At 43.0% G+C, this 26,182-nt stretch overlaps 3 protein-coding genes across 4 annotated transcripts; 1 reads left to right on the top strand and 2 right to left on the bottom strand.

Annotated features, from left to right (window-relative positions):
• The first annotated feature begins 11,656 nt into the window (after window positions 1–11,656).
• On the top strand, window positions 11,657–15,534 carry LOC109762633 (F-box/LRR-repeat protein At1g55660). Of its 2 annotated transcripts, XM_020321504.4 has the most exons (5): window positions 11,657–12,756; window positions 12,837–13,031; window positions 13,209–13,500; window positions 14,786–14,850; window positions 15,239–15,534. In XM_020321504.4, the coding sequence occupies exon 1, from the start codon at window positions 11,714–11,716 to the stop codon at window positions 12,680–12,682; it is 969 nt and encodes a 322-aa protein (XP_020177093.2). In that variant the 5' UTR covers window positions 11,657–11,713; the 3' UTR covers window positions 12,683–12,756; window positions 12,837–13,031; window positions 13,209–13,500; window positions 14,786–14,850; window positions 15,239–15,534. The 2 variants fall into 2 exon arrangements, with proteins under 2 accessions (XP_020177093.2, XP_020177092.2); XM_020321503.4 differs by having other exon boundaries at window positions 14,786–15,534.
• A 622-nt stretch (window positions 15,535–16,156) lies between these two features.
• Window positions 16,157–20,482, bottom strand: LOC109762604 (putative disease resistance protein RGA4). The gene is made up of 3 exons (XM_045228068.2): window positions 20,361–20,482; window positions 19,994–20,233; window positions 16,157–19,233 (listed from the first exon to the last, which is right to left on the bottom strand). Exon 3 carries the CDS (start codon window positions 19,160–19,162, stop codon window positions 16,415–16,417), a length of 2,748 nt encoding a protein of 915 aa, XP_045084003.1. The 5' UTR covers window positions 19,163–19,233; window positions 19,994–20,233; window positions 20,361–20,482; the 3' UTR covers window positions 16,157–16,414.
• A 1,218-nt stretch (window positions 20,483–21,700) lies between these two features.
• On the bottom strand, window positions 21,701–25,246 carry LOC109762635 (pentatricopeptide repeat-containing protein At1g03100, mitochondrial). The gene is made up of 2 exons (XM_020321505.4): window positions 24,925–25,246; window positions 21,701–24,808 (listed from the first exon to the last, which is right to left on the bottom strand). Exon 2 carries the CDS (start codon window positions 24,795–24,797, stop codon window positions 22,473–22,475), a length of 2,325 nt encoding a protein of 774 aa, XP_020177094.1. The 5' UTR covers window positions 24,798–24,808; window positions 24,925–25,246; the 3' UTR covers window positions 21,701–22,472.
• Window positions 25,247–26,182: the final 936 nt, after the last annotated feature.

Genomic DNA, 26,182 nt, shown 5'->3' with positions numbered 1-26,182 from the left:
CTATAGGTGGAATAGAATATGATGGTGGAGGTTGTGTGGAGAAGGCAAAAAAGGAGAAAGTCTCGCATCGACGCGGCTAATCAACGGGCTATGGAGATGCCCATCAATTGATGTCAATGTGAGGAGTAGGGATTGCCATGCAACGGATGCACTAGAGCTATAAGTATATGAAAGATCAAACTGAAACTAAGTGGGTGTGCATCCAACTTGCTTGCTCATAAGACCTCGAGCATTTGAGGAAGCCCATCATCGGAATATACAAGCCAAGTTCTATAATGAAAATTCCCACTAGTATATGAAAGTGATAAAATAAGAGACTCTCTATCACAAAGAACATGGTGCTACTTTGAAGCACAAGTGTGGTAAAAGGATAGTAACATTGCCCCTTTTTCTTTTCTTTTTTTTTCTTTTTGTTCTTCTTTTTGCGGGCTTCTTTGGCCCCTTTTTTTATTTAGGCTTCCTTGGCCTCTCTCTTTTTTTGGATGGGGCAATGCTCTAATAATGATGATCATCACACTTTTATTTACTTACAACTCAATATTACAACTCGATACTAGAACAAAGATATGACTCTATATGAATGCCTCCGGCGGTGTACCGGGATGTGCAATGATCTAGCGTAGCAATGACATCAAACATCATGCTAGCTATCTTACGATCATGCAAAGCAATGTGACAATAAATGCTCAAGTCATGTATATGATGATGATGGAAGTTGCATGGCAATATATCTCGGAATGGCTATGGAAATGCCATGATAGGTAGGTATGGTGGCTGTTTTGAGGAAGATATAATGAGGCTTACGTGTGACAGAGCGTATCATATCACGGGGTTTGGATGCACCGGCGAAGTTTGCACCAACTCTCGAGGTGAGAAAGGGCAATGCACGGTACCGAATAGGCTAGCAATGATGGAAGGGTGAGAGTGCGTATAATCCATGGACTCACATTAGTCATAAAGAACTCATATACTTACTGCAAAAGTTTATTAGCCCTCGAAGCAAAGTACTACTACGCATGCCCCTAGGGGGATAGATTGGTAGGAAAAGACCATCGCTCGTCCCCGACCGCCACTCATAAGGAAGACAATCAATAAATAAATCATGCTCCGACTTCGTTACATAACGGTTCACCATACGTGCATGCTACGGGAATCACAAACCTCAACACAAGTATTTCTACTAATCCACAACTACCCACAAGTATAGGGGATCAATTGTAGCCTCTTTCGATAAGTAAGAGTGTCGAACCCAACGAGGAGCTAAAGGTAGAACAAATATTCCCTCAAGTTCTATCGACCACCGATACAACTCTAAGCACGCTTAACGTTCGCTTTACCTAGAACAAATATGGAACTAGAAATACTTTGTAGGTGTTTTTGGATAGGTTTGCAAGATAATAAAGAGCACGTAAATAAAAACTAGGGGCTGTTTAGATAAAGACACAATAAAGTAAATATAGCGAGTGTGGAAAAGTGGTGGTAGGAGTTGCGAAATTGTCCCTAAGCAATTGACTACTTTACTATACCGATAGCAAGTTTTATGTGGGAGAGGCCACTGCTAGCATGTCATCCCTGACTTGGAATTCTATGCACTTATGATTGGAACTATTAGCAAGCGTCCGCAACTACTAACGTTCATTAAGGTAAAACCCAACCATAGCATTAAGATATATTGGTCCCCCTTCAATCCCGTATGCATCAATTTCTATGCTAGGTTGAAGCTTCTGTCACTCTTGCCCTCCAATACATAGTCCTATCAACATACAACTAACCCTATGGTGTGATCCACACGCGCGCTCATATGATGGGCACCAAAGGACAGCAACATAGCCACAAGCAAATTTAACCAATCATAGCAATTCACCAATTATCGGTAGGACAACGAAAATCTACTCAGACATCATAGGATGGCAACACATCATTGGATAATAATATGAAGCATAAAGCACCATGTTCAAGTAGAGGGTACAGCGGGTTGCGGGAGAGTGGACCGCTGTAGATAGAGGGGGGAAGGTGATGGAGATGTTGGTGAAAAAGGCGGAGGTGTTGGTGAGGATCGCGGTGATGATGATGGTGGCCACGGCAGTGTTCCGGCGCCACCGGAAGAGAGGGGGAGAGGGACCCCCTTCTTCTTCTTCCTTGACCTCCTCCCTAGATGGGAGAAGGGTTTCCCCTCTGGTCCTTGGCCTCCATGGCATGGGAGGGGTGAGAGCCCCTCCGAGATTGGATCTGTCTCTCTGTCTCTCTCTGTTTCTGTGTTCTGGTATTCTGCCCTTTCACCTTTTCGTATATATATGGAGATCCGTAACTCCGATTGGATTGAAACCTTCGCCCAGATTTTTCTCCGAAAATTAACTTTCTTGCGACCAAAGAAGAGCAGCAACCGCCTTACGGGGGGCCCACGAGGGTCAGAGGCGCGCCCAGGGGGTGGGGCGCGCCCCCCTACCTCGTGCCCCCCTCGGGCACCGTCTCGCGTTGATTCTTCTTCCCATAATTCCCAAATATTTCAAAAATATTCTCCGTCCGTTTTTATCCTGTTTGGATTCCGTTTGATATGGAGTTTTTGCGAAACATAAAACATGCAACAAACAGGAACTGGCACTTGGCACTGGATCAATATGTTAGTCCCAAAAATAGTATAAAAAGTTGCCAAAAAGTATATGAAAGTTGTATAATATTGGCATGGAACAATCAAAAATTATAGATACGACGGAGATGTATCAATATGCAAGGGATGGATAAGACGATTCCCGAGCTCTTCGCAATGCTAAAAGTTGTGGAGGTAGAAATCAAGAAAGAGCATCAAGTGTTGATGGTCAACAAGACCACCAGTTTCAAGAAAAATGGTAAAGGGAAGAAGGGGAACTTCAAGAAGAACGGCAAGCAAGTTGCTGCTCAAGTGAAGAAGCCCAAGTCTGGACCTAAGCCTGAGACTGAGTGCTTCTACTGCCAAGGGGCTGGTCACTGGAAGCGGAACTGCCCCAAGTATTTGGCGGAGAAGAAGGATGGCAAAGTGAAAGGTATATTTGATATACATGTTATTGATGTGTACCTTACTAATGCTCGCAGTAGCGCCTGGGTATTTGATATTGGTTCTGTTGCTAATATTTGCAACTCGAAACAGGGGCTACGGATTAAGCGAAGATTGGCTAAGGACGAGGTGACGATGCGCGTGGAAAATGGTTCCAAAGTCGATGTGATCGCCGTCGGCACGCTACCTCTACATCTACCTTCGGTATTAGTTTTAGACCTGAATAATTGTTATTTGGTGCCAGCGTTAAGCATGAACATTATATCTGGATCTTGTTTGATGCGAGACGGTTATTCATTTAAATCAAAGAATAATGGTTGTTCTATTTATATGGATAATATCTTCTATGGTCAAGCACCCTTGATGAGTGGTCTATTTTTACTAAATCTTGATAGTAGTGATACACATGTTCATAGTATTGAAGACAAAAGATATAAGTTTAATAATGATAGTGCAACTTATTTGTGGCACTGCCGTTTAGGTCATATTGGTGTAAAGCGCATGAAGAAACTCCATGCAGATGGGCTTTTGGAATCACTTGATGCTTGCGAACCATGCCTCATGGGCAAGATGACTAAGACTCTATTCTCGGGAACAATGGAGCAAGCAACAAACTTGTTGGAAATAATACATACTAATGTATGCGGTCCAATGAGTGTTGATGCTCGCGGCGGGTATCGTTATTTTCTTACCTTCACAGATGATTTGAGCAGATATGGGTATATCTACTTGATGAAACATAAGTCTGAAACATTTAAAAGTTCAAAGAATTTCAGAGTGAAGTGGAAAATCATCATAACAAGAAAATAAAGTTTCTGCGATCTGATCGTGGAGGAGAATATTTGAGTTACGAGTTTGGTCTTCATTTGAAACAATGCGGAATAGTTTCGCAACTCACGCCACCTGGAACACCACAGCGTAATGGTGTGTCCGAACGTCGTAATCGTACTTTACTTGATATGGTGCGATCTATGATGTCTCTCACTGATTTATCGCTATCATTTTGGGGTTATGCTTTAGAGACGGCTGCATTCACGTTAAATAGGGCACCATCTAAATCCGTTGAGACGACACCTTATGAACTGTGGTTTGGCAAGAAACCCAAGTTGTCGTTTCTTAAAGTTTGGGGCTGCGATGCTTATCTGAAAAAGCTTCAACCTGATAAGCTCGAACCCAAATCGGAGAAATGTGTCTTCATAGGATACCCAAAGGAGACTGTTGGGTACACCTTCTATCACAGATCCGAAGGCAAGATATTCGTTGCAAAGAATGGATCCTTTCGAGAGAAGGAGTTTCTCTCGAAAGAAGTGAGTGGGAGGAAAGTAGAACTTGACGAGGTAATAGTACCTTCTCCCTTATTGGAAAGTAGTTCATCACAGAAATCAGTTCCAGTGATTCCTACACCAGTAAGTGAGGAAGCTAATGATGATGATCATGAAACTTCTGATCAAGTTACTACCGAACCTCGTAGGTCAACCAGAGTAAGATCCGCACCAGAGTGGTATGGTAATCCTGTTCTGGAAGTCATGTTACTTGACCATGACGAACCTACGAACTATGAGGAAGCGATGATGAGCCCAGATTCCACAAAATGGCTTGAGGCCATGAAATCTGAGATGGGATCCATGTATGAGAACAAAGTGTGGACTTTGGTTGACATGCCTGATGATCGGCAAGCCATAGAGAATAAATGGATCTTCAAGAAGAAGACTGACGTTGACGGTAATATTACTGTCTACAAAGCTCGACTTGTTGCGAAAGGTTTTCGACAAGTTCAAGGAGTTGACTACGATGAGACATTCTCACCCGTAGCGATGCTTAAGTCCGTCCGAATCATGTTAGCAATTGCGCATTTTATGATTATGAAATTTGGCAAATGGATGTCAAAATTGCACTCCTTAATGGATATCTTAAAGAAGAGTTGTATATGATGCAACCAGAAGGTTTTGTCGATCCAAAAGGTGCTAACAAAGTGTGCAAGCTCTAGCGATCCATTTATGGACTGGTGCAAGCCTCCTGGAGTTGGAATATACGCTTTGATAGTGTGATCAAAGCATACGGTTTTATACAGACTTTTGAAGAAGCATGTATTTACAAGAAAGTGAGTGGGAGCTCTGTAGCATTTCTGATATTATATGTGGATGACATATTATTGATCGGAAATGATACTGAATTTCTGAATAGCATAAAAGGATACTTGAATAAGAATTTTTCAATGAAAGACCTCGGAGAAGCTTCTTATATATTGGGCATCAAGATCTATAGAGATAGATCAAGACGCTTAATTGGACTTTCACAAAGCACATACCTTGATAAAGATTTGAAGAAGTTCAAAATGGATCAAGCAAAGAAAGGGTTCTTGCCTGTGTTACAAGGTGTGAAGTTGGGTCAGACTCAATGCCCGACCACTGCAGAAGATAGAGAGAAAATGAAAGTCATTCCCTATGCTTCAGCCATAGGTTCTATCATGTATGCAATGTTGTGTACCAGACCTGATGTGTGCCTTGCTATTAGTTTAGCAGGGAGGTACCAAAGTAATCCAGGAGTGGATCACTGGACGGTGGTCAAGAACATCCTGAAATACCTGAAAAGGACTAAGGATATGTTTCTCGTTTATGGAGGTGACAAAGAGCTCGTCGTAAATGGTTACGTCGATGCAAGCTTTGACATTAATCCGGATGACTCTAAGTCACAAACCGGATACGTATTTTTATTAAATGGTGGAGCTGTCAGTTGGTGCAGTTCCAAGCAGAGCATCGTGGCGGGATCTACGTGTGAAGCGGAGTACATAGCTACTTCGGAAGCAGCAAATGAAGGAGTATGGATGAAGGAGTTCATATCCGATCTAGGTGTCATACCTAGTGCATCGGGTCCAATGAAAATCTTTTGTGACAATACTCGTGCAATTGCCTTGGCAAAGGAATCCAGATTTCACAAGATAACCGAGAACATCAAGAGACGCTTCAATTCCATTCGCGACCAAGTCAAGGAGGGAGACATAGAAGTTTGCAAAGTACATACGGATCGGAATGTTGCAGACCCGTTGACTAAGCCTCTCTCACGAGCAAAACATGATCAGCACCAAGACTCCATGGGTGTTAGAATCATTACAATGTAATCTAGATTATTGACTCTAGTGCAAGTGGGAGACTGGAGGAAATATGCCCTAGAGGCAATAATAAAGTTGTTATTTATATTTCCTTATATCATGATAAATGTTTATTATTCTTGCTAGATTTGTATTAACCGGAAACTTAGTACATGTGTGAATACATAGACAAACAAAGTGTCACTAGTATGCCTCTACTTGACTAGCTCGTTAATCAAAGATGGTTAAGTTTCCTAACCATAGACAAAGAGTTGTCATTTGATAAACGGGATCACATCATTAGAGAATGATGTGATTGACATGAATCATCCGTTAGCTTAGCACTATGATCGTTTAGTTTATTGCTATTGCTTTCTCCATAACTTATACATGTTCCTATGACTATGAGATTATGCAACTCCCGAATACCGGAGGAACACTTAGTGTGCTATCAAACGTCACAACGTAACTGGGTGACTATAAAGATGCTCTACAGGTGTCTCCGATGGTGTTTGTTGAGTTGGCATAGATCGAGATTAGGATTTGTCACTCCGATTGTCGGAGAGGTATCTCTGGGCCCTCTCGGTAATGCACATCACTATAAGCCTTGCAAGCAATGTGACTAATGAGTTAGTTACGGGATGATGCATTACAGAACGAGTAAAGAGACTTGCCGGTAACGAGATTGAACTAGGTATTGAGATACCGACGATCGAATCTCGGGCAAGTAACATACCGATGACAAAGGGAATAACGTATGTTGTTATGCGCTTTGACCGATAAAGATCTTCGTAGAATATGTAGGAACCAATATGAGCATCCAGGTTCCGCTATTGGTTATTGACCGGATATGAGTCTCGGTCATGTCTACATAGTTCTCGAACCCGTAGGGTCCGCACGCTTAACGTTCAGTGATGATCGGTATTATGAGTTTATGTGTTTTGATGTACCGAAGGTAGTTCGGAGTCCCGGATATGATCACGGACATGACGAGGAGTCTCGAAATGGTCCAGACATAAAGATCGATATATTGGAAGCCTATGTTTGGACATCGGAATGGTTTCAGGTGAGTTCGGGCATTTACCGGAGTACCGGGGGGAGGGTTACCGGAACCCCCCGGGGAGTATATGGGCCTTATTGGGCCTTAGTGGAAAGGAGGAGAGGAAGGCCAAGGTGGAGGGCGCCCCCCCCCCCTAGCCCAATCCGAATTTGGTGGGCCCCCCCCCCTTTCTTCCCTCTCTTTCCCCCTTCCTTCTCTCCTACTCCAACAAGGGAAAGGGGAATCCTACTCCCACCGGGAGTAGGACTCCCCCCTTGGGCGCGCCATAGAGGGCCGACCCTCCCCCTCCTCCACGCCTTTATATACGGAGGAGTGGGGCACCCCATAGACACACAAGTTGATTGTTTTAGCCGTGTGCGGTGCCCCCCTCCACCATATTCCACCTCGGTCATATCGTTGCAGTGCTTAGGCGAAGCCCTGCCGGTAGCTTCATCATCACCGTCATCACGCCGTCGTGCTGACGAAGCTCTCCCTCGACCTCAGCTGGATCTAGAGTTTGTGGGACGTCACCGAGCTGAACGTGTGCAGATCGTGGAGGTGCCATACCTTCGGTGCTAGGATTGGTCGGATCGTGAAGACGTACGACTACATCAACCGCGTTGTCATAACGCTTCCGCTTGCGGTCTACGAGGATACGTGGACAACACTTTCCCCTCTCGTTGCTATGCATCACCTAGATAGATCTTGCGTGTGCGTAGGATTTTTTTTTTTGAAATTACTGCATTCCCCAACATTTTTCTCATGGAAAGCAGGAACTTGAAGTTGGACCACTATGTACATGAGTATTCCTCTCTGGACAGATTTTGGGCCGCCCACTAGTAGGAAAACCCTTATAGGAATAATACGTTAGTGGAGTATCACCATTTCTGGACCTCGTCGCTATTCTGGCAAAATAGCACCAACGTCGGAAATACGCAGGGCACCGCTAACATCGTCTCATTACACGTGTGCACCGTACTACAAACCTTAGTAGTTCATGGACCCTAGCAGGCATACATATATAGTACTTCCTCCGTCTCAGTTTACAGGGCATGCACGTTGTTCGAGGTTGAGAATTTAACTAGCTATATATGTATTATATGTGATGAAAATATATGTATTTAGAAACTACATCCGCTTAAGAATTCAATGATATACTTTTGGTGACATATAACTCATACTTAGTTAGTCAAAAAGATGACTAGAACTACGTGCACACCTTATAAACTGAGACAGAGGGAGTAGTGGCGTCGACACGCACCAATGCCATTAACATATTAACAAATAGTGGCGTTTATCTCCACGTCCAACGCCACAAGTTCTTTGTCCCTGGCCCACTGCCAACGAGCGTTTTGACTGGTGTTGACATATGTATCCCTGCTAGTATTTATTAATTAAGGGTCAGAAATCCACACGAGGAGACTCCCACGTCACATTCAGCAGCGGCGTTGCGGCCTTGAGTTTTGTGTCGTCTTTATTGAGGTCGGCGCCACTAATACGCAACACAAAAATATCAAAATAGTAATGTGGTCACGAAAAATAGTGTGAAACCAAATAGGTTTTGACTTCCCGTGAATGTTGTTCATATCCCATTTTTCACTATATATATGCCCTACCATTTGATCCAGTGGCGGAGCTACGTGTGTTCCTGGGTGGCTGTGGCCCCCCAGCCTTGGCAAAAAGTGTGAAGGAAATTTTTTTAGAGGGTTTAGATAAGGATAAATATATTATTTGCCCCCCTCAAGTCTACATGTTTTACCATTTGCCCCCCCTAAACTTTCTCCCTAGCTCCGCCAGTGATTTGATCATTCAAAGGCACACTCCCCCCTCTATCTCTCTAGTCTTTCTCCCCCACATACGCCAACTGACCGGAGATCATCCCAGTGGCAGCGAACAACAATGTCGTCCTCGGCTCGGGCATTATTTTTAGAATGCTTGAAGATAATACGAGATGAGAATAATATTTTGATAATTAGTCGACCCATCGCAGCAGTAGTAGTTGAACTACACCCAAGGACAGGTTGAACTTCCGCGAATATTGTCCAAATGGGTCTTGCGATATACAGTTGGAAAGTTGATTCTTTAATATTAAGGTATATCTGAGTATTTTCCTTTGAACATCTAGTTTTTTTAGAAACGGGGAAAATATATTTTTAAACTTTTTTTACTTGTTCTTTTTTAAATTTAAACTTCTTCATTTTATTCTTTAATAACGTGAAAAACTGAGCTTTTTATAATCTTTGGACTTCTCTGTTAGTTTAATTTGAACTTCTTTGTTTTAGTTAGGAAAAATATGTTTTTAAAATAAGCATCAAACTTTTTTTTAAATTGAACTTCATACTTTTAGAAAAAGCTCCGCCCTCTAGCCCCCAGTCTGCCGCCGCCGTTGGCTGCCCCACCTGGTCTTGGGCTCTTGGAAACCTAGCCAGCCGCCGCTGCCACGCTAGGTTAGGGTTGGCGCGTCACGTCACATGGAGAGGACAGAGGAGTGGTCGAGTCTCGAGTGCGTGTGCTCGCGTCTTGTGGAGGGCTGGCTGCCTTGGCTGTTGGCCCATCAGGCCACTGGCTGTGTCGGCCTATCAGCTATGCATAGGTATAAAAATGTTTTGCTCAAAATTAAGGTATGACAGGCACCATACCCTGCCCACTGTAGAGCTCCGCCAGTGTTCTCACCCAAAACTTGAAAACTTCAGTCACACAAAACTTAACGGAACTCATGAGATAGTTTAGTATAATAAAATAAATCATTCACTTGGGTACTGTAAAGACAAGATTCATAATTACTCTCACATAATGCCCACACTATCAAAAATAGAACAGTCTGTAAACGACGAATTATTATCCATACTTGTGTAACTCACAATTAGTACCACTTGGAATTGTAACCCAAAGTTGTGTAAATTTTTTAAGAATTGATCATGTTCTAGTATAGAGAAAGAATTCAATTACTGGACGCAAAAGTTTATGTTTCTGCACAAAATCAAATCAACAAGCATCCACACTATCCCAAAAGTTTTACTTGGCACATTATTGGAAGAAAAGATACAAAACATGATTATTGCAGTAGCTTAATCATGTAAGCACACAAAAACAGTAAGGATAAATATTGGGTTGCCTCTCGACAAACGCTTTTCTTTAAAGCCTTTTAGCTAGGCATAATGATTTTAATGATGCCCACATAAAAGTAGGAATTGAAACATAAATATAGCATCATGAACAATATAGCAAACACATTTAACCCAAACCCACTTCTGATGCATAGGAATTTTACAAGAAAACAATTCATTGAAGAACAATGTAACTAGCATAGGAAGGCAAAACAAGTGCAACTTCAAAAGTTTCAACACATAGAGAGGAAACTCAGTATTATTGATATATCCATAAGCATATATTCCACCATCATAATAATTTTCAATACCATCATGAATAAAATCAACAATATAACTATCACAGAAAATATTCTTTTCATGATTCACAAGCATAGAATTTTTATTACTCTCCACATAAGCAAATTTCTTCTCATTCATAATAGTGAAAGTATCATATATAACTTGAACACTATAAATCGATTCTACATTAAAATAATTCATTGAAATGATATTCATGATTATGACAAGTTTCACAAGAATAATTATCACTACACTACTTATAGCGTAAGTGCTATCAACAGTCATCATAAGTACCAATTTTGTTCTCATCATAATCAATTGAGAGCTCTTCCGAAATAGTGAAATCGTCACTAAATAAAGTTATGACCTCTCAGATCTACTTTTATCATTATAATAAGATTCAACACCCTCATTTTCGCAAAAATAAAATGTCTGCCAACCATGGTTAACTCCTCCCCGTTCTTCGAGACCTCCTTTCCCCTCTCTTCTCTTCCCCCAATTCATCTAATTTTAGATTTTCTTTTATAAAAAATGTTTTTGGTACTCACAAATGAATGCGGGTTACTATCAAATGTTAAGTGTGCAATTAACATCATATCAAATATCAAGGTCTGCACTAATAGTAGCATAACTAACATATACATTACTCCTTTCGTCCGGAATTATTTGTCACAAAAATAAATAGAAATAAATGTATTTAAAATTAAAATACGTTTAGATACAATCATTTCTCTGACAAGTTCTGAATGAACGGAGTAATTGATCTCCTACCTAATACCCACGTGCAATTAATTTTGTTTCTAATGCTCCATTAACGTTGTGCGCGCATTTACTAGGGAACGAGATCCTCTAACATCACGAAGGGATGTCGGGGAAGCTACCATACCCTGACATCCCTTCTTCACATCCATATGATTAAGCCCAAAATGACTTGAATTAATTTGCAAAATTACAAATCTACTGTATAAATTTACAAAAATTACATACAAACAAAATTATGATGCAATAAAATTAATTTTGGATTTTATTTTCTATGAACAGTAATTGCGCACGGTGTCTTTGCTACAGTGTCCGTGACATCCTTAGTTTCGCACCTGGATTGCACTGTAGCTTCGTGACATCCATTATGATGTTAGAGGATCCGTTCCCATTTACTGGTACTAACTATGAAAAAAGGACATTTTGGCCAGAGCAAAGGTCGGCTTTGGGGATTTTCCATGGAGATGGAAGAAGTAGTACGCCGTATCAAGCTGGGTCCAGGCGGCGGCGGCGGCGGAGGAGGAGGAGGAGCACGCCGTCGCAAGCTGGGTCGAGTCGGCGGAGGTGGAGGAGCCGACCTCATCAGCGCCCTCCCGGAGGATCTGCTTCTCCAGGTCCTCGTCCGCCTCCGATGCGCCCGCGACGCCGCGCGCACCAGCGTCCTCTCCCGCCGGTGGCGCGGCCTCTGGACCAGCCTCCCCGACCTCGTCTTCCGCGGCGTCGCGCTCGGCTCCCTCCAAGCGGCGCTGGCCTCGGTCCAAGCCGCGGCCGGGCCCGGGGTGACCCTCCTCGACATGTGCGTTCCCGACGCGCTCCTACACTCCGTCCGCGAGTCCGACATGCCCCCGCTGCTCCACGCCGCCGCGGCGCTCTCGCCGGTGGAGCTCCGCCTAGCCGTGGGGGAGGGCACGCAGCGCCTGTACCTGGAGGTGGAGCTGCCCCGCCTCCCCCGCGCCGCCTCGGTGGAGCTCCGAGGGCTGGATCTCGTCTTCGCCGCCCCGCGCGGCAGCTGGCTGGGGTTCCCGGCGCTGGAGAGGCTCGCCCTCACCGGCTGCCGCGCCAACCTCACGGACCTGGTCCTCCGCTGCCCGCGCCTGCGCGTCTTCAGACTCAGGGAGGACCACGGCGCCCACCACATGAACATCATCATCAGATCCTCGTCGCTGCAGGAGCTGGATGTGGACACCAGGATCCCCTTCACCTACCGCATTGACATCAGGGCGCCCGCGCTCAAGCGATTGGCCATGTCGTTCAGCACCAGCGACAAGATCATTGTGTTGGTCTCCGTTTTGGCACCGATGCTGGAGACGTCTCATGGCGCTGCACTTATTCCACGGTGTCCGCCCGGCTTGGTCTTTGGGGCCTCTCCGCGGTGAGATTACAGACGGCGGAGAACAATGGGCAGCTTCCTCCTCATGTCAATGTCCTGTCGCTGTTCGCGGCTGCCGATGTATGTCGCTCGATTTGTCGATTCGCCGACTAAACTGAAAAATTATTTATTTATGATATCCCGCCGAATTGTTTTTGTAGGATTCATATGATTTTCCAGAGGAAGTCAGCCTTATGACGGAGATAGAGAAACATATGGTTACCCATTTCTCTGTTTTGGAGCTACACGTTGAAACGTTGGGGCATGTTTTTGGAGCATTTGCATTGCACATCCTTGGAATGGATCAGATTTCCACTGCTATACAAAGCCTTAAAGTCATCCTGCTGAGTTCAGAGGTAGGAAATTCATCCATGTGCTTGTATATTTATGATGTACTCCCTCTGCAAACTGCATTAGTTTACAGAGGGAGTATTATATAGTACTTGCTCTCTCACCAAAAAGTTGCCAACCGTCAAGCATCTATCTATGATATGTATACATTGTACTAGTGATTTTCATGTTATTATTTTTAGGATGATGAAGCATGCCCAGAAAATTGTACTTGTGAGGAGCCCAATAACTGGAGAAGCCAAACTATCTCCTTGACCAATCTTGAAAAAGTGGAAATCGAAGGATTCCAAGGAGAAGGTCATGAGTTAGATTTCTTGAAACTGGTATTTAGATGCGCACCAATGCTGAAAACAATGTCTGTGAGACTGTCAGATAAGGTCACAGCAAGTAGCGACTATTGCTGCAAGAAAATCCATGACGTCTTCAAGATGTATCCTTTTGTGGAATGCAATGTGATTGTGGATCTTAGTCCTGGTAAGTAGATTTGGAATGCAAGATTAGCATTCATCTAAATTCATGCTTGGTGCATATATTCTGCTCTGAAACCCCTATATCTCTGTTTTGTTTTGTTAGCGCCTTTCATGTTGTGCAACTTCATACGATGCTTCCAATGTGTCGTTTACATGCCGATTATTCATTCCAGGCCGGTTTAATTTTAGCTTGCTCTTGCTCTTTAGTCTTTTTGTTTGCTGCAGAAATGTCCATTGTGATGGTCTTATGTTTTGGCAATTTGTTTGGCTGTCTCTTTTGTAGCCTTTTCTTTAGATTCCGTTTCCTTTAATGGGGCCTGGAGGACTAAACTCTTAAATCTATAATTCATCCATGCTATCAGATGATATGTTGTTTGTCTAGGCCACTGAAAATTTTGGTTTTGGCCCCAATAAATGTCTGAACATGCTATGTTAGTGATGTTTTTTCTTTAAGGGGTTAATTCGATAAACGCCACTCAAATTCTGGTGATTCCAAGAAATGCCACTGCAATTTTCAAACTTTGAAAATGCTACTGCAAATTTTACAAACTTTGAAAAACGCCACTGCAGACTTTGAAAAATGCCACTGGAAATGACATTTTTCAAAGTTTGGAAATTGCAGTGGCGTTTCTCAGAATCGCCAGAATTCGAGTGGCATTTATCAAAATAACCCTTCTTTAAGAGAATATTGCTTCTGAATTTGTGTCCATACAGTTTTTTAATGCAAAATGACAGGTGCTGAATGATGGAATGGGAGATACTCCCTCCATCCCATAATATAAGACTGTTTTTGACACTACATTTAGTGTCAAAAACGGTCTTATATTATGGGACAGAGGGAGTAAGAAGTATCGGAACTTTCTAGTCTATGCATGCATCTTTTTGTTGGCAATATTCTTTATTCGTTGCACTCTGGTTTTGGACCACTAGGATTCAGTAGCCAATAAAGAATTTTCTGGATTCTCTGAAGTTATCTTTCTTATTAGATTTCTATGTAGGCCTGAAGAGAAAATTAAAAAGTATTCTCATACGGGCATATGAAAAGAGATTGACAGCTCTTCATTGTTTCAAGTTATTTAAAACTCTTTCAGATATTTATGGGATTAGCAAAAAAAAGAAGTTATAGTTATATTTTGTTGAACAAGTTGTTGGTTGTTGTTTTTTCCATGCTGTCACTATTTTATGATTTTAGTTGCTATGGACAACAATCTCTATACATACAACGGCACTATGTTTCCATGCCGAGGAGTTGACTGAAACTGGTGTTGATTTACCTTGTTCGCACGCAGAGTCAACAGACAGCAGCCATAGTGGTGCCTCGACATGATCCTCATTGCCACATTTGCCGAATCAGGTGGGTCGTCGAAGGGACCGTCTTCTACCGTGCTGACTGACTCCACTAGCTACCTAGTTCCAGGATTTTGCTATGTTATTTTGCTATTGCAGTGGAGCCACAGGCATGAAATGTTGCGCTCTTAGTTAATGCATTAGCGGTAGCCATTGCCTGACTGTCTAGCAATTACCAGATTTAGTGTACTCAACTTATGTCAGCCTGCCCAAGTGATGTTCTGTAAGCCTATTATGGCTTGTATGCTTTTCTTGGCCAGCATGTTATGATTAGCTAACTCCGTGGTCGTTTAAGGCATCGCTGCTTAAAATGTTGCAAGGAAAAATGAAATTGCATACTGCACTAAATCATCTGGCGCAACTGCATTGTCAAGTGTTGTGGAAATGGGTCGCAGGTACAGTTGGCCGGAGCTTTCATGACGCCGTCGCCTCTGCCTGGAGCTCATTGTGGCGTCAACTGGGTGCGATGAAGCCTGTTGGAGCCGAGTTGTGTGCTTAGTTCATTTCATGCTCTGTACAATCCTAATAAAACTAGCTTCAGATTCAAGCTGCAATCTGGAATAGTTTCTGTGCATTTCGGATGAGTTGATCGCATGGTTGTTGTCTGAACTTCATGTAGTATGGAACGGTTTGTGGCATTCCCATATATATATGAAGTTTTGGTATTCTTGCCAAGGATATCATGTTGTGAGATCTTTGGTTCAGTTGCAAAAACGAACGGTTATTTGTAAAGCCACTGAATGAGTTACAAACAGTGAGCCAGCTTTCCAGACGATTCAAGAAGTAAATTACAGCAATGCATGGTTCCAAACACGGTCTCAAATCAAACAAAATTATACATGAAGATAACTTCAGATACAATCTGAGATGTTTGGTCCAGTTACATTATAGCAACATTTCATTTGAATATCTGGCTCTAAAGATAAATCCATACATCTCCAGCGCTGCTCATTCTATCATATTGTCCATCGAGAGCTCCAAAATTCGGGACAAAACACATGAAAGGTAAAAACTGAATGTCGCTTGGACACGTGAGCAACAACACTACCATGCTCTTGGAAGCTCAAGACATGTACCATCACTTGAGAACACAAATGGTACTCCCTCCGTAAACTAATATAAGAGCGTTTATTGGTCCAAGGGGAGCATCTAATAGTCCGAACTGTCTGTCAGTAAATGGCCATACCTCATCGTGTGTCTTCAGAAGCCACATAATTGGGCATCTAATCCGCTAGAGGCATTGCCCATTGGTAGACATCCAGCGGGTCTTCCCCATGGCCGTGAAGCTGACGGCGCTCTTGTTGCACCCACAGCAAAGAAGAGATCTCCAGCATACTCTCTGTCAACCATAGCTGCTGCAAGCTTGCCAGCGCCTCGACACCGACACGCCTCAATGTTCGGCAATCGTTTATGCGTAGCTCCCTGAGTCGAGGAAGGTTAGAGATCGTCTCCAGGACCTGACATCCTGAGATCAAGACACACTCCAGGAAAGGGAGGTCCTCCACCGACTTCAAGCAGCTTGCTCCAATAATAAAGAGCTCTTTCAGGTTGGTGGCCTCCGGTCCAAGCTGTCATGGGAGAGCTCTCAGCTTGGGGCAGCCAAGAAGCTCCAACCTCTTCAGGCATGGCAGCAGCTGCATCGGGGGAGATGTCGCAGTCACTCCCCCTTCCGTAGCTGCTGCCATTGCATCTTCTTCTTCTTCTTCTTCTTCTTCTTCTTCTTCTTCTTCTTCTTCAACAAAGGACCACTCGCTCCAGTTGGGCATATCCTTGATGACGAGGTATTCGAGCTTGGGGAAGGCAACTGCCTCCGTGGATTCTATGGGATTAGCCTCCCCGCATCCAACAAATTCGGGTCCGATCTTGGTAATTGCGGTTGCTCCAACAATTTTCAGATATCTGAGGCTGGCTAGCTGCCAAATTGCTGGAAGATGCGCACAGTATGTGCAGTCGGTAAGGTTCAAATATGTTGTTGAAGACAAATGGATACTGGTACCAAGCCAGGTGGGATACCCTCGACCAAAGAAATTGACAATAATAAGCTTTTCCAAGTTGTGTGGAGGGATTAGCTGCTCAAAAATCTTCTCAATATTGCTGATATCATCTGAATTTGGTTCTTCTTTACGTTGACTGCACCAAAGATTCAGAAATTTGAGATACTTTTTGTCTCTTAAAAATAAAGAATTTGTTGTACTGGGAGCTGCTCTTTCCAATTTGATCATGTCAAGCTGCCTTAGCTGCGAAAGATGCCCCAACTCTTCCAACTTCCATCCATCTTGTGTATTAGCGTCATCACTTGTACCACCAATAGGAAATCCTTCCAGATCATTGAGGAATTCTAGTTTACCTATCCCTTTTGGCACCTGATTTATCGGTGTACCACCTAGACCAAGGCGCCTTAAATTGCACAATTGTGTGATCGAAGAAGGAAGGCTGTGCAGAGCTTTGCACCTTTGCAAGTTCAGTATCTGAAGGTTTGTCAAAGAACCGATTGACTCTGGAAGACAAGATATGGCTGTCTCATCTAGATCAAGAAGTCGTAGATGGATCAAACCACCAACGCAATCTGGAATGCTTTTTATAGATGAACCAGTCAGATCTAAAACTCTGATGCATGGTAGCCTCTTGAAAATTGTATTTTCAACACTCAATTTCTTAGTAGAATGAATTAACAGTGTCCTTGCTCTAATCTTCTCTTTGTCCACATTGGGGAGCATTAAAGAATCTTTGTCAGTGACAACTGAAACACGCCGTAGCTTGGACAGAGTTGTAACCTGTAATGATTGTGGATCGCCACAATAATTTTCGTCTCTTGAAAAGTGTTGAGCAAGTTGCCTCAAGAGATCATGCATTTTGCACATGCTACGGTCAAAACGTAAAGGGTCGAGTTGCAGTAGATTCCTATATATCAATTCATAGTAATATTCTTCAGCTGTATCCTCCAGAAGTTGTCCTTTATGCTCCTCAACAAAGCCTTCAGCAACCCAAAGCCTGATAAGATAATCTCGGTACATGTACTGATCTTCTGGGTATAAGATTAAATAGAGTAAGCATTGCTTCAAATGCCGTGGCAGATCATCGTAACTCAAATACAGAGCACCTCTGAGCTCGATTGGAAGATTGCACATAGACCATGCACTTCTCTCCATAATCTTTCTCCACTCATTCTGAGTTCTCTCTTTAGTTGCTAGAACACTAGCAGTAACTTTGATTGCAAGAGGAAGTCCACCACACTTACGCACAATTTCCAAGCCTATATGCCGAAGGTTTTGCACATCATTTTCTTGATTAATGTTCATACTCTTCCAAAGCAGTTCCCATCCTACATTTAATGCCATCAACTCTACTCGATGCACGTCTTCTACCCCAATTACATGTGCAACTGTATCATGTCGAGTGGTTACTAAAATTACTCCGGTTGCAGCAGCATGTAATGGAACTCTCAGTAGATTGGTCCGCACCTGAGACTGCCAAACATCATCTAGCACAAGGAAGAAACTTTTTCCTCGAATGGCCTCTGCAAGCTTGCTGCTGAGCTCTCCCACAGTTTCACCTTGCTCCTGATGTACACCAAAATTTCGAAGAACTTCTTTCAATAGAGCAACTTCAGAGTACTCCTGAGAAACGCAAATCCATGCTTGGTTGCTAAATGCTCCTTTTATTTTTTGGTCATTACATATTTTCTGAGCCAGAGTTGTCTTCCCAACCCCTCCTGTTCCAGTAATACCAACCTTGTACGCCTTCTTGTCCTCTTGTCGAAGCACCAGTTCAACCAATCTTGTGCAAGCATGTAAAGTTTCCTTTCCCACAAGATTAGGCTCCACAAGGTGGCAAGTTCTCATCTGCTTCACCAGTGGAGCTTCCGCTTTATGCTGCATACTCTGGAGCTTTAAAAATTGTGCCCCCAACTCTGAAATCTTCTCAAGTTCTCCATTAAAATCTCTGATTTTTATGGCAATGTCATGACGCTTCTTACAACTGGGAATGCATGTGAAAAATGAAATTCCACCACATTCGGTTGCCTTTGTTGATGAGGAATTATGTTCAGCTAGTAACTTGCCTCCTTCAAATCTCACCAAGTCAATAATGTCATCAGCATAATACATAGCATCTTTCAGCTCACCAAGCCAATTGTTGACTGCTGACTCTTCTGTCCTCCTTTCTTCAGCATCATTGAGAAAGCATTGTATTTGAGTCATTGTTCGCTGCAGGTCTCTAAGACCTTTATTTACCCCTAGAATAAGAACCGCCTCTTCTGTAATTATTTCTTGCAATCTTTTGGCACATGTTCCGACAAGAGAACCCAGTATGGCTGCCATCAGACAAACTTGATGAGTTTAATCCACCAATTTACAAAGCAATTTCTCTGGAAGTGTGGCAAATTTGCAGGCTGGCAATAAATACACAACATGTGTTAATATGGTTCAAAAGGTAGACAATGTTCACTAAATTCATTCCTTAAAAAAATGCTCACTAAATTCATATCCTTGTAACTGAAATTCAGAGACAATGCCATCGGTTTGCTGTTTAAATCCTGAATAAAATAGTCTACAGGAGGTTGAAGCTACGGAACTTCAATAATGGCTCTAGTGCGCTTTCCACAGCATGCATGTCAGTAGCAGTTCTGAACAATGGGATGGGACCAGCCAATTACTTCTGCTTAAGTGCTTATGTACCGTGTAGTATAGTAGCGCAAGTATGAACGTTATTAAAGCATGCATAATGCAAATACACTAGGTAATCTGATCATAAATCAATCTAATCAACTCCACCGGAAAGATGCAAGGAAAAAAAATCCGCATCCTTGTTTTGATAAATTCAGCAGTAGCGTGTACCCACTTTGCTATTTTAGCTTTTACTATTGAAGTATCAACTCTTGACTTAGCATTGTGTCCTTCTGTTCTATATCATTTCTTTTAGTCCATAAGTTACTATGATTCTCTCCGTGTGTTTTACCGAACCTCAAGTAATATTCAATTAGTTCAACCATGATGAGATTTCTAGCAGTTCAATCTGGTTGTCCATCTTCTAGACAATGAACTGTAACTATTTTTTCACACGGTAGCATAGGAGTCACATGATAACACATTTCCTTGTAGTAGTACCATGGAAAGAAAGATGGAAGATCTGGAATACATTACAAATATTACCTTTCAAACCAACCTTAAAGCAAGAAATAAACAGTCGGTAACAACAATCGAATTAATGATCTCACGTAAGCAGATTGCTCCAGTGGTCAACCAATCACCACTTCCAAGATCTTGATGAACCCATAACTACTTAAGATCTAGATGGCCGAACCCAAGGGAGATGGAAGGTAACAGGTTGACTAGACCGGCATATAGAAGAGAAAGCAGAGGATTATCAGCAAATTACCAAAGGAAGCCACACTGCAACACATATAAAAGGGGGAAAAGAGAAGGTGAACTACATGCTTCCCTTGTAAGAAAGGAAACTGGTTCAGTGAATACAACAAGAAGTACCACTAAACAGAGCTATCTGAACTAGAGAAAATACCTGAATATGTTAAATTGATTAGACTGCTGCAGCAGAGCGGGATGTTTTGTATGAATTGTTCCCTCCCAACAGGATATCTTTGCTAAGCAGTCCAACAAACAATAAGAACAGGCGCACCGATCATGAAGCATGTGCTGAGTCTGCGCGATCAGCAGGTTCAAATAAGGTATGAGTTCAGAAAGGTCAAGATAAGAAAAAGAATGAAATGTTGTACTCTATTGATTGAAGGACACAGTCGAACTTTACCAGATATCAAAAGAATGGATGCAGAAGTAGAGTGTAAGCACAAGCAGAATGTTGGAAACTAAATGGAGTGTAAGCACAACCAGAGGAATGGTTGAAAGCAGCTGAAGTGTAGTTCCTACTGAATCATCGTGTTCTTCCTCGTGAAAGATATAAGAAGCATCCTTCTCTTATATCACACCAATAGTGAGGGGAGCTTGCATAAACTATGTCAACTACATAACACAGTCTACAAAGTCTGCTCTGTAGTAATATATTTAACATAGGATGCCAGTGGCTCTGATGTGATGTAAACATTAATAAGCAAGCCTGCAGCTTGCTTATTGACAACGATGGATGATGATGCACGGAACCAGCAAGCAGGTAAGACTCTGATCTGTTTACCTCATCAAGATTCCATCAGCAAATGCGAAACCTGGTGCACGTGTCTGCTTGAGATTTGTCTCTGCGAAATAATAGGCAAGTTGCACAATTAAAAATCCTGGGAATACATTAATTGATGCAATTTAATATGCAAATGAGGACAAAAACAGGCCATCAACTCCCTTCTGCAGCATCTTAAGACAAATGCAATAAACTAGCAATGATCAGGCATGATTAAGAAAGTTAGTTTTGTTTAGATGTCGTGATTGCTTGTATACAGTTAATCAAAAGACCATGACTCATATGCTTTGTACATGTCCTATACATTCGTCAGAACTGAAGGGAGCCAAGACACATGATGGTTAGTGACTTACTGACGGGTGTGATATATTTGCTACAATAAGTGAGCTAGGTTTTTTTCTTACGAAGAAAGGGTGAGATCTGTTAAATCAAAGTGGTTACAATCGTCATCACTGAGACGCAAACAAGTACATAAGCTGACAGAAGAACATAATTTGTCAATTTTCTCAGATACAATGCATGGTTCAAAACACGATCTCAATCAAACAAAATTATACTCCCTCCATCCAGAAATAACTGTCGCTCAAACGGATGTATCTAGCACTGAAATACGTCTAGATACATCCGTTTGAGCGATAGTTATTTCTGGACGGACGTATACCTACATATACAGTCTGAGATATTTGGTTCAGTTGCATCATATGAGCAGTACATAAACAAAAGACAAGTAGTATTATCAACAACTGTTAGTATCATAGAATAATTACAAACAAAATTATGTATCCATAGCCAGAAAAGGTAAATTTGCCAATTACATAAGCATAAATTGTACCAAATTTGGTTCATATTACTGGTAACAAAATATCCTTTTCCCACGGAGGAAAAAAGTATCTTATCTGAAACCTAAACACTAGTGTGCAGACCATGTTAACTTACAAAACAAGGCAAATCCATTGCTGACATCTTTTTTCCATAGAAGCATCAATGCAGTTCCAAATAGGCCAAGGCTTATCAATATTATTCAAGTAATACCAAGTAAACCATGTAAATTTTCTTGTTATATCATTGCAGGCTCACATCATCCTTCCATCCAACAACCTGTTTCAACTTGAACACTGGACAGCATTGCATACAGATTTTCCGCTGCTGTTGTATGTTAAATGCACATCTTGTCTCAGATTGCAAAACTTCAACTCGAAAACAACACACCAAAACTGGACGGCATTGGCCACCAGGGTTTCTGATCTGGGGCAAACATGATCTGGCGAGCGATTTATTCCTGTAGCACGGCAGCTGGCACAGCTACAAACCACAATCATCATCCTCAGAGCAGGTCTATCTTCATGGGAAAGTCTAGCCTGATAATGAGATGGGGAGGGACCTAGGGAAGGATCAAAGATAGAGGCATCCATACATTGGTTTCCAACCATGCTAGTCCCAAAAACACTATGCCACACGTGCTTCACTGCTTTCAAAATCTCGCTTTCATGTCAACCCAATCCATCTCTTGAAATGTAGTGCTGCTTCTCTCCTTATCAGTTGAGCTTCTGTTTGCACCTTAGGAGCCTTACCTTTGTACAATGTTCTATGATATTTAAGCCACAGGGACTTGTACTTGTATTTATCTATAAACATCTCGCACTTTTCCATCAATTCTATGACTTCCATTGCTCGAAGGAAGAAACCACCTCTCACAAAGCAATACAACAGAGAGTCCAACAGTTCCTGATCAAATTTCATCGAGTTGGAGTTGGCCAGAACTTTCATTTCGCCCCACAAATCTGTCACCTCCACATACTTGCCACCAACAGCAGCATAAGCAGTTACTAAAGAATGGAAAGTTTGTGCGTTTGGCGTGTGGCCTAAAACACGCATCTTGCTCAGTGCTTTGTGAGCATCGTGCATTAATCTCTTCTTACAGAAGAAATGTATAACATTGTTCCAGTCATGAATGGCATGATTGACTGTATGACCACTTTTGACTTCTTCCACTAGCTTAGCAGTCAAAGCAGCTTCATTGTTATCACAGCTTTGTACTAACATCTCAAACTCCCTGTTAACAGATTTTTGAATGTTTGAGCTCTTCATCTCTTTAAAAAGATGGAGAGCGCCTGTGGTGTTATTGTGATGTGCCCTGGATTGTATCAAATCTTCGTAGCAGCTTGAATCAAGCTGGATTCCTGCCTGTTGAGCATCCTTCAAAAGTGCAGTTATATCATCTTCATGATTCTCCTCTTTGCAGTAAGCTTTTAGGAGTGACGAATAAATGGAAGAACCAACTCTAACTCCAGAAAATCTCATCTCGTCAAGAAGGTCATGTGCCTGCTCTAATAATCCAAGAGAAATACATGCATTTATCACTTGTACAACAAAGGAGCTCTCAACAGACACGGGCGAATCCTCTTTGCTTGCCTTCACAAGAAACGATGCCAATGCACTGATCTTATCTGCTTCCAAGAAAGCTTTGACCAGTTTGGCATACATTGTTTCAGTTGGATGGAGGACACCATGTTCAGATTTTACCAGTCCAACCTGTTCCTGCAGCTTATCTGATAATAGCTTGTGTAATTCTCTCGCCTCTAATTCAAGCCTTGCAAAGCTCTTATCTTTGAAGAATGAAGAGTAATTTTGCATTTGGCGGTCAGTAGACACAGGTTTATTTGGGGAACCTGAAATTTCAGGGCCCTTTTTCTCATAAGGAAGATACAATTTGTTCGATTCGACTGCTTCAAGAACTGCTTTAGCTGCTTCTAGTGACCGCTTTGCGTTGTTACCCTTTTTAAGCATATCCAGTACCATATCCACAGCAGAATCCAAATCCCCGAATTTCAAATGGCAGGAGAGCAGGCAATCATAGTACTGCCTGAACTCTGATTCACTGAGACCACAGGCCTCATCGACATGCCTCTTCAACTTCTGAATCTCATCTTTGTGTCCATTCTTTTCGTATATGCGAGCCATGACAACCAACAAGCTGGCTTCAGGTTTCACCCCTATCCTGGGCATTAATTCGAGAAGCTGCTCCGCCTTTTTAGTAGTACCAAACAGGAGGGATGCAGTCAGAACAATGCTGAAGATAAATGAATTGGGCTTCATTGCTAGCAACGGACGGTTGCTCTTCTTCCGCGGATCAACTCTGTTGTTCTGGAAAAGGTATCCGATCTCCATTACCATGTCGGCAGCAAGGAACGAACCGGTTGCAGTCTGACACATGTATGCTATAATTGCAGACCATGCCGCGACGGGTGGGTATGCTTCAATCTTGACCAACTTCCTCACAACATTTACAGCAAGATCAGGAAGAGCGCACCGTGCAAGAAGAAGGGACAGGTAAATCAGGGCCTCCTTCTCCAGCAGTTCAGGCCTCGCTTGAAACGCGCGATCGACCACATCGTACGACTGGTTAAGCCTGTGGGCCTCAAAGGTCGCTGCGAAGCCAGTGATGAGCTTGCTCAGAACAGACTTTCTCGGGAGCCCGTCCATGTGAAGATGCTTGTCGTAGGCCCTCCACGCATCATCAAACCTCTGCTGGTCGATGGCATTCTCTATCTCCGATGCTAGCAGAGACGAGTCCCGGGCTTGGACGAGAACCGTTTCGGTAGCGGTGGAGAAGCAAGCACCACCACGAGTAACAGCATGCGATTTCAGGTTCGAGAATCCCATATCTTTGTCACCAGTGCACTTGGTAGTATCATGACACTTGTGGTCCAAGCTGTGAGGGGCAATACAGGGTCGTGGAGAGGCAATGAGCGCAGATACGGCATGGCCTGAACGCGGCCTTGCAGTAAAGATTCTTGCAACGCGGAGCATCTGCGTGTTGCCTGCCATGGGTGGATAAATCAAATCAATGCGGTCTTGTACTACGGATTCAGCAAACGGCGGCGGTAAGACTGAAGATTGTGTTGGGGGAAATCAGGTCCCAAGTTTGGAGATTTACCTAGGTTTGGCTACACGAAGAGTGGAAGCCGACACAGGCCGCAGCGGAGCGCCGCCTAATTAATCCCCTCCCCGGCGGCATCCCTGGCCTCCGCTTCCTCCCCTCTCCATCCTCGCCACCTGCGGAGCAGCGGCAGAGATGGGGGCGGGTGACGGCGACGGCGGCAATGAAGAGGCGGCGCTCTTACTCTGCGTGCAGCGGCGTGTGGCGGGAGGGGGAGCACCGCAGCGGGTGGGTGGGAGGTTGAGTGGCGGCGGGGGCGAGCTTGGGTAGGGAGCGCCGGCGAGGGTGAGAGTGGCGGCACTTTGGCAGGCCTTGGCTTGTTGGGCCTTCAACATTTCAGCCTAGAAATTAGTTGTTGCTCGGAACATCTACGGCGCGAAATCACTAATTCTCGCCAGGTGCGACAAGTGGCGCGCTACATGTGCGAAACTTCTCACAACATAGAATTTTCCTTTTTTCTAAAAAAAATCATTTATTCAAAACGTTTTATCTCTTAACCGTGCGTCCCGATCTCTAATCGTTTTCACAGTTGGATGCCTCTCGCTGAAGCAAATTCGGGTATTTCACGGAAGTAAAACCATGCCTCTTGCGAAAGGAACAAAAAGGAAAACGCGTTTTTTACCGTCCCTGCCTCTCGCAGAAGGAAGTCCGTGCCGGAATCAAAACCGTGTCTCTCACGGAAGGAAAAAAAAGAGAAAATGCGTTTTTTCATTTCCGAGAGGCATCACCGTGCCTCTCGTAGAAGCAAAACAGTGCATCTCGCGGAAGCAAAAAAAACACTCATTCTTTTCCAGTTTCTGAGAGGCACGGCCGTGCCTCTCGTGAAGCAAAACCATGCCTCTCGCGAAAGAAAAAAAACATGTTTATTCGCGCAAAAAAGTAAGAAAGACCGGTGAAAAACCAAAAAGCAGAAAAACCCGAAAAAACCATCTAAAAAGCCGAAAAAGCTTGTGAAATATAAAAAAACAAAATCGAGGGAGTGCCCAGAGCACGACACATGGTGGCGGCTGAGAGCACGGGCTAAAAGCATGACAGATCCTCAAAAAACAAATCTACGGGCGCAACATAACGAACTACTCCGCCGGCCTTTGAAGTATTTCTTCTAGTAGAGATTTATACAGCACACAAGGTTTTTCCAAATGATTTTATTATAATTCCTAGTCATAGGAATATATTTTCTTGGATCTTAGATCCAGATCAGTGTAATTATAATTGTTATGAGGGTGAATAAAATTACAGGTGCTTCTTCGAAAAA

The sequence above is a fragment of the Aegilops tauschii genome, chromosome 4, assembly GCF_002575655.3.
Source record: "Aegilops tauschii subsp. strangulata cultivar AL8/78 chromosome 4, Aet v6.0, whole genome shotgun sequence".
Taxonomy (NCBI): Eukaryota; Viridiplantae; Streptophyta; class Magnoliopsida; order Poales; family Poaceae; genus Aegilops; species Aegilops tauschii.
This window is presented reverse-complemented; position numbering and strand designations above follow the sequence as displayed.

Excerpts from the sequence above, each read along its gene's own strand:
- LOC109762633 (XM_020321504.4), top strand. The coding sequence starts at position 11,714 with ATGAAAAAAGGACATTTTGGCCAGAGCAAAGGTCGGCTTTGGGGATTT.
- LOC109762604 (XM_045228068.2), bottom strand. The coding sequence starts at position 19,162 with ATGGCAGCCATACTGGGTTCTCTTGTCGGAACATGTGCCAAAAGATTG.
- LOC109762635 (XM_020321505.4), bottom strand. The coding sequence starts at position 24,797 with ATGCTCCGCGTTGCAAGAATCTTTACTGCAAGGCCGCGTTCAGGCCAT.